General features: G+C 54.8%; 1 protein-coding gene and 1 pseudogene across 1 annotated transcript; one reads left to right on the forward strand and one right to left on the reverse strand.

Annotated features, from left to right (window-relative positions):
• The first annotated feature begins 523 nt into the window (after positions 1-523).
• On the forward strand, positions 524-6,522 carry LOC125544268 (SNF2 domain-containing protein CLASSY 4-like). Its single transcript, XM_048707882.1, has 4 exons — positions 524-2,464; positions 2,694-2,846; positions 2,967-4,880; positions 4,968-6,522. Exons 1-3 carry the CDS (start codon positions 698-700, stop codon positions 4,854-4,856), a joined length of 3,810 nt encoding a protein of 1,269 aa, XP_048563839.1. The 5' UTR covers positions 524-697; the 3' UTR covers positions 4,857-4,880; positions 4,968-6,522.
• On the reverse strand, positions 6,354-7,882 carry LOC125544269 (annotated as a pseudogene).
• Positions 7,883-11,805: the final 3,923 nt, after the last annotated feature.

The raw sequence follows: 11,805 nt of genomic DNA on the forward strand, positions 1-11,805 counted from the left end.
TAAGAATAGTCATGATTCATCGACAACAGGTAAGATATTTGCTATGAGTAATAATGGAGGAACGCTATGTCGATAAATCCAAAATTAATGGAGGAACGTTATGCCGATAAATCCGAAATATTCATCGATAACAGGTAAGATATATGTTATGAGTAATAATGGAGAAATATTACGTCGATAAATCCAAAATTAATGGAGGAGCGTTATGTTGATATAAATCCAAAATTAACGGGGCAACTTCCATAATCGTGATTTATATGTGTGTAAAGTAAAAGCAAGGGCGCAGGTGCCAAGTTTTACCAGGTGCCTGCATTGGCATTGGCATTGTTGCAGGTAAAATTGGAACCGGAGGGTGTTCCATTATTGCTGGAGTGGTCATTTCAAAGCGATGGCTCTGGGCTGGTGGGTGGCATGAGCCTACCTTGCCACAAGATCATGCTATGAGGCAAAACAGGCAGCGACGTGCTACTGTGGCTCTTTTCCTCAAAATGAAGGGCTACTCCGCTGACCGCCGGGACCCCACGCAGCGCCCATCACCCGAACCCTTTCACGTTTCCACCTCTTCCCCTCGCGCGCCCAATTTTAGCTCATTTTAGCCAGCCAACCGACCCACACCTCACACTCGCACGGCTACACTAGCTGGGACACTCCCAAAAACCCTCGTCCTCTCCCTTGCCGTTTCCACCGCCGCGACGAGATGCCGACCACGCCGTCGCCCGGCGACCTCCCCGGCCGCAGGCCCCGCCGCCTGATCATCGACGAAGTCGACGACGACGACGGCCACCACGCGCCGGAGGTCGCCGCGGCCGGGAGCCAGCGCGTCGAGGCGGAAAGCGCCCAGGATTTGGTGCCAAACCCGCTCGCGCCCTCGTCCTCTTCGCAGCCGGTGGCTGCACCGGCCACCGGCGCCAAGCCCGCCGAGATCATCGAGATCGACGACGACGACGACGACGACCGCGTGCCGGAGGTCGCCACGGTCGGGAGCCAGCGCGTCGAGGCGGAAAGCGCCGAGGATTTGTTGCGAAACCCGCTCGCGCCCTCGTCCTCTTCGCAGCGGGCGGATGCACTGGGCACCGGCGGCCATCCCGCCGAGATCATCGAGATCTCCGACGACGACGGAGAAGAAAAAGATGTCGGCGAGACCGGGGGACCTGTCAAGAAGGAGCCTGTCGATGACATCGACTGGCCCTCTCTCCTCTTGTCAAGCGAGGAGGAGGAGGAGGCCCGAAGGTCTGACGAGAGTACGAGCAGCGGCGGCCCCGATGGAACGAGCAACGGAATTGAGACGAGTCGGCGAGAGGGTGCCTCTGACGATGGCGAGGAGGAGGGGGAGGAGGAGGTGGGGATGCCGGATCCAGAGGATAAGGACGGTGCAGAGGACGCGCATGAGGAAGAAGATAAAGAGGAGGAAGAGGAAGATGAATGGGAGCAGGAAGAAGAGGAAGAATCGGAGGAATCGGAAGAAGATTCCGAGGAACCTGAGGCAGAGGAAGAACCGGGCCGTCGCGTGCTTAGCGATGCCAGGCTCGCCGGTCGGTACACGGGGCCGCGGCCGGGCGGCGAGATCTTCCTCAAGCGCAAGTTTGAAGGGTGGTACATCACCAAGATGGCGGACACCGCCTCTCCCGGCGGCACCGTCGCGTCGCGGCTGCGGTCAAAGCGGAGATGCCCCGACGCGAAGCTGCTCCGGCAAGCCACCCGCAGAAAGCCGTACTGCGTCGACACGCCCTCGCAGTCCAGCTCGGAGGCAGAGGAGGACGACAAAGACAAACCACCGCCTCATCCAGCGCGATCGTCCAGTGACGAGGGCGGGCGCGGACATGGCAGGACGGGGATAAGGCGCCCACGGCGCCGAGGACAAAACGCCGATGATGACTCTGACGAAGACGGCAGATCGGCGACGAGGCGGCGCCGAGGACAAAACGCTGCCCACAGCGATGAAGACTTTGAGGAACCCGGCGGAATGGCCGCCGCGAGGAGAAGGGAGAAGCAGCGCATGGAAGAAGATGATGCTGCTGCTGACGGCGGCGATGAGGCTGATGAGCAGGGAGCTTCCCGGAGGGCAAAGAAAGAAGGAGCGGCGTCCTGCCGGCAGGCGGCCGGCCGCAAGGGCAAGGACTTCCCCGCAGAGGGATGGGAGCAGCAGGGCGATGTCACCTTCAAGAAGAGCTCCCTGGTTCCTCCGAGGCGGCAGGACGGGCGAGACCAAGAGACTTACGACGATCTGCTCTACTCCATTTTCGAGGGAATCGAGACCACTCTTCAGAACGCCTCTGCTCCTCTGGACGCCTCTGTTCCTGCACCAGAGCAGGGAGGCGATCCGTTTCCTCTGGTGTTCTCCTTCGGGGTTGTAGATGAGGTGGTGCCGGAGAAGACTGCTCTGGACGACCTGTGGGCACAACGTGACTTGGCCTTGGACTTGGAGGCCGAATCCAACAAGGTTTCTTCTCACACTTGCCACAAGGTAACTAACTAAATAATCTGTTCCTCCTGTGAATTAATTGTCCAATTGTGCTACTGCAATTTTTGGTTTGGACCAGTTACGTTTAATTTTTCTAGCAATTTGTGGCCTTGTTTTAGGTTCCTACAAATGTGAAGAAGATGAAAATTTCTTTTCCCTGGATACTGTATAGAACAACACTTTTGTTTCAGTTTTACAAACAAGCTAGTGATCCCTTTGTCTTTTCATTCAGGACGCAGAGAGCGATGAGCATGAAATTCCTGCACATGGAGGGACTTTTTGCAAGCGAGGGAAGCATGATCTCTTTCATGATGATCAAATCGGCATTCGATGCCGAAAATGCGATTACATCGAAATCGAAATTAGACACGTATTTCCATCCATGGTAAGCACAATTTGGCTTCAGCATGTGTATGTCAGTACGTGTTTCCATTGACTTTTCTAGAAATAGAGAGCATCAATAGGCACCTTGTTTCTCTTTTCCCTGACCTCTTCGATTCAACAGGCCAAGGAATCGACGGATAGGGAGCCAGCAGCGGAGCATGATAGGCTTGACATGTTCGTTGATGACATCCTGAAATCAGTTGGTTATGAAGGGGCAAGCAACGTGGCACTGGGAAGTGACAAAACTGGCGTCGTCTGGGATCTCATTCCTGGGGTACGGGAAGACATGTTCCCACACCAGCGGGAAGGGTTCGAGTTCATGTGGAGAAAACTCGCAGGAGGGATCGACATTGAGCAGCTGAGGCACACCATGAACACTGACACCACAAGTGGCTGTGTGATCTCTCATGCCCCGGGGACCGGCAAGACCAGGCTAGCAATCACATTCGTGCAGTCTTACCTGGAGCTCTTCCCGCACTGCAGGCCAGTTATCATTGCCCCCAGGGGTATGCTGGCTACATTGGAGCAGGAGTTCAGTAAATGGAATGTCAAGCTCCCATTCCATGTCCTCAGTTCCAGTGAGATCCAGTGGGATCAAGACAAGACCATCCAGAAACTGGTCTCCAAGGATCATGGTCTGGGCCAGAAGCTGGCCATGAAGAAACTGAGCCAGAAATCCAAGATGATGCTGAAGCTTGCATCATGGTATGAAGGGAGCAGCATCATCGGTCTAAGCTATTCGCTCTACAGGAATCTTGCCAAGGGCGAAGGCAAGGATGGAGAAATGCAGAGGAACCTGCTTCTTGAGAAGCCCGGCTTGCTGGTCCTCGACGAGGGGCACACACCAAGGAACAAGAAGAGCCTCATTTGGAAAGTTCTCGCAGAGGTCAGCACCGAAAAGCGGATAATCCTGTCAGGGACTCCATTCCAGAACAACTTCCTAGAGCTGTACAACATCTTGTGCCTGGTTAAGCCCAAGTTTGCCAAAGATTTTGCTTGTACAAGACTCAGCAAGAAAGGAGTTGCTTCCACCAGCCAATCAAGAGCAGCGCCTTATGTGGAGGAGGATGAAGGCAAAGAATTCTGGAGTTCATTAAGGATAAGTAACATCACGGATGAACACCTCACTGAAATCCGGGAAAAGCTGGGCCCTTTTGTGCACATCCATAATGGTGACATTCTTCAGAAGTCTCTTCCAGGATTGAGAGAATCTGTTGTGATCCTGAACCCTCTTCCTCGTCAGAAGGAAATCATCGCAATGATGGAGGAAAGTGCAGGGAAGGGTTTTCTTGACGCAGAATACAAGATATCTCTTGCGTCCATACACCCATTCCTCGTCACAAGCACAAAGCTGTCAGACACAGAAGCCTCTGTTGTGGACAAGATGAAGAGCGTGCGGCTGAACCCATGCGAAGGAGTGAAGACATGGTTCGTTTTCGAGATCATCCGTCTTTGCGAAGCACTGAAAGAAAGAGTGCTGGTGTTCAGTCAGTACCTTGAGCCACTGGCCCTGATCATGGACCAGCTTACCACAGAGCTAGACTGGACAGAAGGCAAGGAGATCCTACTCATGAGTGGAAATGTGCGTGTTAAACAGCGCGAAGCCTTGATGGAAGCCTTCAACGACATGAACAGTGAGGCTAAGGTGATGCTTGCATCAACCAAGGCCTGCTGTGAAGGAATAACACTGGTCGGTGCATCGTGTGTGGTTCTCCTTGATGTCGTCTGGAATCCTTCTGTTGGACGGCAGGCGATTGGCCGAGCCTATAGAATCGGCCAGGAGAAGATTGTGTACACATACAACCTGATTGCAGAAGGAACAAAGGAGAAGGTCAAATATGACAGACAAGCTACCAAGGATCACACGTCCAAATTACTGTTTTCAAATGAACCGCAACCTACTGGGAGCAATCTGTCACCAGAACTGATATCCAATGATAGGATTTTGGAAAAAATGGCTGCACGTGAAGAACTCAAAGACATGTTTGTGCAGATTCTCCCTTCCCATTGACTGCAGAAATTACAGCTCAATCTTGTAAGTGGAAGCTTCTGAGATTAGAATGTGCTAATTGACATTTTATGCAACGGTGCTAACCTATTTTTTTATGTTGTGGGTGGACAGGGAGGTCTGATGATTCTACATTCCATCGATATCGGAATCTTCAGAGTCTCCAAATAATAACTGGCATCTTGCTGCCCCTGTGGAATAGCTGCTCCTAGAACTCTTGTGGTGGTGTATTGTAGGGTACCAGTGGGTTTTCGTCCCTAGTTTGTCTCTTAATTGACGAGGAACAGCGGGTTTCCCATTAGTGTGTCGAACTCGTTTCTTTCCCTTTCTCTCCTTTCTTGCTTTCTGTAAGACTTGGTATTTCCGATATTATTTGCCTGGTAGTGAACTATATAAGTTTATCTATACCAATATAAAAAGATCCAAAGAGGCAGATCCAACTGACGTTAGTTTGTATTAGTCCCTTAGTTTGTATTAGTTATTGTCCCACATTGCTTGCATAAGATTTAGTAGATTGACTCAATCTTAAGACTACAATTATTTCTATCACTGTACATTTTCAGGTTGTTTTCTGTTTGCTCTGGTTTACTCTGCCGGCTAGCTACCTGGTCTATATACTCCCTCCATCCCAAAATAAGTGACTCAATTTGTACTAGTTTTAGTACAAAGTTAGTACAAACTTGAGTCACTTATTTTGGGACGAAGGGAGTACTTCTTATTCCAGCTTTAAATCAGGACAATTGACAAGCTGCACTGCTGCCTTTTGATCAAAAATGAGGAAGAAGTAACAACTTTGTAATTTGGCGTGTAGAAAGGCACCGGACTGTGCCAGAGTTAGGGCAGCAAAAAGTAATAAGTATCTTGAATGAAGATTTCTACCTATATTTGTTTTGTTACTATATACTCCAGTTCCAACAGTTGCCGTTCTGCATCGTCAAACATTCTAAAAACTGAACATGTCCTCTGGCAGGATAATGCTATCAACAGATTAGCCTTGAAAACTTTCATATCAATATATTTTTATAAACGAGTATGTCAATACTTCAGTGAAGAAGATAAAGGTGAATACCTGCATGGTGAATAGTGACAGATAGCTGGGCAGATGAGCCGTGAGTCCATCTCATACGACGCATAACGCATTGGTGTCGTCTGATTAATTTGGTTGGACAGGACCATCTTGAATCTGTTGCAATTTTTCTCCAGCACCATCTGATCTAGGATTCTCCATGCACTCCTCCCCTCAGAGAAATATTTAATCTTACTCAACTGACCAGTGTGAAACATATAGGTAGCCTCAAAAAATTCTGGATTATTTGTGTTTGTGAATGCGACGCACAAAAGAATTGGATTTGAGTTTTCATATGTTAAAACCTATGAATCATCAATCAACATATAGGCAATGAGACCAGAAACAGGAAACTCCTGAAAAACTACCGACTTCCATAACTTCCATCAAAGTATGGCTCCAAATTAAAATAATTTGGTAAGCATGTGAAATCATGAATGGAATTGCCCCACCATAAACTGAATTTTATTCATTCTTGTGGCTGACAGCTTACAATTGTTCCACATTGAAAAGAAATCAACACATGGCAGAGATACTAGTGTGATTTATACCTGCACAAAGCATCAGAATGTGACCTAAACAAATGAAAACATTGCATACACACCAATGTGAAGAAAAAGTACAGTGAGAAGGTGTTACAGGTATGAGAACATGTACTCGGCCATGGCCAAGAAGCAGCATCCAGCAAAGCGTACTTGGCAAGCCCGTCGGCGAACACAGCGGCGTGTGGCTCCTCCACACAGCGGAGCATGAGCCGGATCCCGCGCTTGGGCGCCGGGGGCTTGAGGTAGATCACCGACGCAACGATGTTGACGTCGTCGTTGAGCGTGAACACATATCCAGGCTCGCCGAAGCCGTAGTCCACCTCGTTGAAGCCAACGCGGCTCCAGTCCGACACCGTCACGGTGCCGTAATCCAGCGGCACGTTGTAGTGGTCATCCTTGGCGCCGCCGTGCATCCAGTCCGTGAACCTCACCTTAAGCGCCTCCTTGGCCTCTCGCATTACGCCGACCACTTCGGGCAGTGGCGCCTCCCGGATGGTCTTGCTGCTCCGGGTGATCCCGACCGGGTACACGCAGTTGCCATAGTAGCCATCCACTGACGGCAGCACGCCCTGAAGGAGGTGCCGCGTGCTGGCGGCGAAGCCAAGGCGGACTTCAGCGGCGTCGGCGAGCTCCACCGCCAGCGCACGGCACGTGAAGACCACGGCCGTCACCGCGTCGAAGGTGGACCAGGTCTCCCCCGTGGCGGCCTTGAACTCGTCCTTGATTCGCAGGATGCTCTCCGGCGAGATCTCGACCACCTGTGTCACGAAGCTGAACGCCGTGAATGACGGCGGCGGACCGCGCGGCAGCTTGGGTGGGTCCGGGATCGTTTCGCGTCCCACACGGGAGCCACTGATGGCGCCGGGAACCCCCGGGCCAGCTCGCCTGCCGCTTGCAGGAACTGCGCGGCGCCCTGCCCGTCGAACACCAGGTGGATAAGCTCCGCCTTGGGGATGAGCAGCGGGCGCTCGAGGCCGTTGACGTCGGCGAGCGAGCAGCTCGCCGTGGCCTCCACGAACCAGACGCCCTCGCCGGTACAGTCCACCACGAGGTCGCCCGGGGAGGGCTCCGCGATGCGACCGGCTACCGGATAGTAGGGCACCAGCGCCCTCGCGAACCCTTGGCGCATCGTGGCCACCTGGTCGTCGCCGCCCCGGTCGGATGCCGGGGGGAAGACCCGGATGAAGTCGACCGAGACGCGGACGGCGGCGGTCTTGTCGATAGAGGAGAGCGGGAGCACGCCGCCCGGGGTGGGCCCCGCCGGAGGGACGAGCTCCGGCGGCGACTTGGCGACGGTGGGCGCGGCCATGGTCTCGTGGGTTGGTGGGGGAAATCAGAATGGGAGCGCGCTGGTTGCTTGCTTTGGCGCTTCCCCACTAGGAATGATGAATGGAGGAGGTTGAGGTTGTTGCCGCCAGTGTTTGCCTCGGTGGCTGGCACGAGCTCACTTCTGGTTTAAAAATGGTTGACTCTTTTTTTTTTAAGTACGCCAATGACATACCGTTGTTTCATAGAAGGCAGAAGTTTATATACAAAAGTCCGAACAAGATGTGAATAAAACATCGGAGGGACACACACCACTCATATATCTTAGAAGACTTAGCCTACTGTCTCGTAAAAAGATCTAAAGCTCCGACACCGCCGAGACCTGTCGGATTTCGGGTTCCGACAAAACCCTTGAGGTTCGAACACTCGGGTGCGCACGAAGATCTCTCCTCCTCTCTAGCTCGCGCACTTTACGATCTCAGGGCCTAACTCGACGAACCCAAAGAACATGAGACACAAGATTTATACTGGTTCGGGTCACTGTTGTGGTGTAATACCCTACTCCAATGTGGTGTGGTGGATTGCCTCTTGGGCTGAGGACGAACAGTACAAGGGAAGAACAGCCTCGCGAGGAGAGGTGTTCTTGTGCTTGGTGTGCTTGTGTGGTTGAAGATTGGAATCCCCCTCCTATGGTGGTGGCTAGTTCTACTTATAGAGGCCCTGGTCCTCTTCCCAAATATTGAGCGGGAAGGGATCCCACAACGGCCAAATTCGAAGGGAGACAACTAGTACAAGCTATCCGGATAAAAGTGGTCTTCGCCTGCCAAGGGATCTGGTGGTGACGCCGTCCTGGGCTCCACGACGACCTCCATCTTGTCGTCCTGCTGGTATTGGTCGTGTTGCACTGATATGAAAACCTTTGCCTGATGCCTCAGGACTCCTCGTCTGCGCTTGCCCCTTTAGCATCAAAGAGGAAACAAGGATACTGCGCCCGCCTGGCGCCCGCCTGGTTCCAGTCGTCATGGCTTGCGTCACAGGAACCTCGCGAGGTGTCCCTTACCTTGATCTCTCCGCCCCTCGCGAGCCAGCCCTGGTGAGGCCGCCCCTGAGGAGGTCTTGTGTCGTCCGCCTCGCGAGGGTCTTGAATGTTTGCTGGTGCCGTACAGAGCCGCTGGTGGAGCCACGCTGCGGGCCACAGACAGGCAAGTCTGGGGACCCCCATTCCCAGAACACCGACAGTAGCCCTCGGGCCCAAGGCACGCTCGAGTTTGGCTTCGAGGCGAAGCCAAAGGACAAGCGCAGAGCGCCGCGGGCCCCATCAGCCTGCGGCCGCGGTTGGTGCGTGGCGATTGATTGGACGTGGGCGTCTCCGCTTCCCCACGTCGCCTCAGCAACCGCCAGACTTGACGAGTCCTTGCTGCATGCAGAAAAAGATCATTATTACCTTGGATCATGGAGGCCGGCGGTTGGCCTCCCCTTGGCTATAAATGGGAAGTGGGGGCGGAGCCCCCGTCACCCGTCTCTTCCTTGCTTCTCCCGCTTCTTCTCCTTCCTTGCTCCACTGCTCGCTGGTGTAGTCATGGCGTCGATACGGAGGTTCTCGGCTGCGGAGAAGGGCAAGACTCCCCTTAGCGAGCCCGAGCTACTCCCGCCGAAGAAGAGGAGGTCCCATCGGCGCAAGATGGTCATGAGCCCAGTAATGTCGCAGCCGTGGTACCAGAGGCCACCTCCTGGGTACCCATTGCCGTTGTACACTCTCGCTGAGGGTTCCGGAGGAAGGGGCAACGAGCGTCACCGCCCGCGCCAGGGCCGGGGGCGCCGTGCCGTGGAGGCGCACGCCGTCGCCCCAGGGGTCCATGCCGCGGACTCCTCGCGCGAGTTCGTGCTGTGGGCGGCGATGCCTCCGAGCACTTAGATTCGCCTTCCGCAGTTCTTCACTGTCGAGATGCCGCCGAGGGGCCCTCTCGAGGTTTGGCTGCAGCACGCCGACTGCAGCGCCCCGGCGACTGGAGCGGAGGTTGAAGCCGTCGCCTCCGGGAGGATCTTCATGACTCGAGGCTGGGGCGAGGTCGCCCGAGTCTGCCGCGCGGAAGGCGCCCTCGCCATCCACTTCGACTATGATGGCGCCTCCATGCTGTTCTTCAAAGTCTTCGATGAGGAAGGCCGCTGCTTGGAGTGTTGCCCTGAAGGGGGTCGCTAGGACGGCGCAGCGGCTGGCGCCGGGCCTGCCGCTAGCCTCGCCCGCAGCTCCTCCAGCGACAGCGGTGACTCCTGGTGGTCCAGCGACTCTCCTGAGCTTGCCGAGTCTCCGAAGACGAGCAACGACAGCTACGTGCCCCCGAGCTCTTGTCGGGCCCGGAGCAAAGCCACCGCATCTGGCCGCTGCCGTCGTTGATCTGGATGGGGTTGGCGCCGGCCTCCAGTGGCCCACTGTTGATGATGGCGTCGGCGTCGTCCGGTGCATGTAGATAGAGCTCCTAGGAATTCCCTTCCTTTTGTTCCCTGCGAGGAATCGAAACAGACCCCGCGGGGGGGTGTAAAGCGTCCGTAATGCCTTTTGTTGATATTATCCTTATTGTGAAAGTTTGCGAGCACATGTCCTGCTGAGGATCGGTCCCCCCCCTTTTCAATCCCGCGGCAGCTTGGTGCTCTACGCTGATAGGTCTCGGTCCCCAGGCAGGCTGCAATCGTCGCTGGTATGCCAGGTCATGATGCTGTGGTCAAGGCCAGAAGGTGAGCGGCCCGAGGTCCAGTAAGAGCTCCTGAGGTGCGATGGTCAAGAGGTCCCCTTTAGAGCGCAAGCAGCTACCTGAGGATGGGAAAGGGTGGCGACATTGCCGCAGCAGGGCAGTGACAAGGCGAGAATCTTATGCCGTAGCTTTGGGTTGGTCCGGGTACGGAACTTATCTTTGGTGTCGGCCGCTGCCGGGTAGTTAGGTTAGGCTCGTGCGGGCCTCTCCCTCTTCTCCATGCTCTTCCTGGTGCTCTATGTCCTCAGGTCCCGGCCCTCGAGCGAGCTCAGCCGCCGCTGGTATGCCAGGTTGCGATGCCGTGGTCAAGGCCAGGGGGTGAGGGCTAGAGAGCCAGTAAGAGCTCATGAGTCGCGATGCTTAGGAGCCCCCCTTTTAACGCGCAAGCGAATTGCATGGGAGAAGAGAGAGAGTCTGTGGTACCACCTGCTGTAGTCCTTAGGAAGTTCTTGCAGGTTAGCGCGAGGAGGGCGCAAACCGCCGTGGTGATCACTGGTCTGCCACTGGCACGTGGGGGGGGGGGACTCCCTACTGCGGAGAGCCCCCGGGGCATGTACAGCCCCGCCCTGACACGTGGCTTGCACGGCAGGGCTAGACGAGGTGTATCTGGGCACCCGTGAGCCAGCACGGGACTCACGAGGCCCTACCTCAAGGCGGGTTGCGCCTGGTCTTGGTTCTTGATGGCTGCGGCGTTCCTGCGAGATGGTTAGACAACCTGCGCCGAGTGGATTTCCTGAGGCTATCGCACGAGAAGGCCAAGCACCAACGACCCCAGGAGGTGACGTGAACGGGACCGGCCCGCCAGACAAAGCTCAGCCGTTGGATTTATCGACGTTGCAGGGATGGGCCTGAGCACAGACGTCGTGCCTAGCCTTCTTATGCGAAGGATCATGAAGAAATACGATCGGCGCGCGGCTCCCATGGTGGGTGAAAATCAAGCAGGTGATAACCGTAGATAGATTATGCATGAAAAGCAACTAGCTTAGGCAGATGCGAGAACGATACATCCCACTGGGTTGGACCCGAGCGGCCTGGGGTTGATGCAGCCCGTGGGGTGCTCCTAGCAAAGTGAACTAAAAGATGCAAGCGGATACATGTCGCAGGGATGGACCCAAGCGGCCTGGGGATGATGCAGCCCAAGGGGCGCTCCTAGCTGAATGAACTTGGAAAGATATCACCTGGTTTGTGTGCCGAAGGAGTGTTGGGGCAGCTGAAGACATGTAGCGAAGAAGTTGCTCCTCACGAGCCGCCGAGACCCCGAGCCTCGGGAGGCTCTGGAGGCTCAGGTGGCCTCCGGAGGACCGTCTCCATCTCCGCCAGGACTA

Source organism: Triticum urartu, chromosome 3, assembly GCF_003073215.2.
Source record: "Triticum urartu cultivar G1812 chromosome 3, Tu2.1, whole genome shotgun sequence".
NCBI classification, from domain to species: Eukaryota; Viridiplantae; Streptophyta; class Magnoliopsida; order Poales; family Poaceae; genus Triticum; species Triticum urartu.

Coding starts and splice junctions, on each gene's coding strand:
- LOC125544268 (XM_048707882.1), top strand. CDS start 698: ATGCCGACCACGCCGTCGCCCGGCGACCTCCCCGGCCGCAGGCCCCGC. Junction 2,465..2,693: donor CTTCTCACACTTGCCACAAG/GTAACTAACTAA, acceptor CTTTTCATTCAG/GACGCAGAGAGCGATGAGCA. Junction 2,847..2,966: donor GACACGTATTTCCATCCATG/GTAAGCACAATT, acceptor TCGATTCAACAG/GCCAAGGAATCGACGGATAG.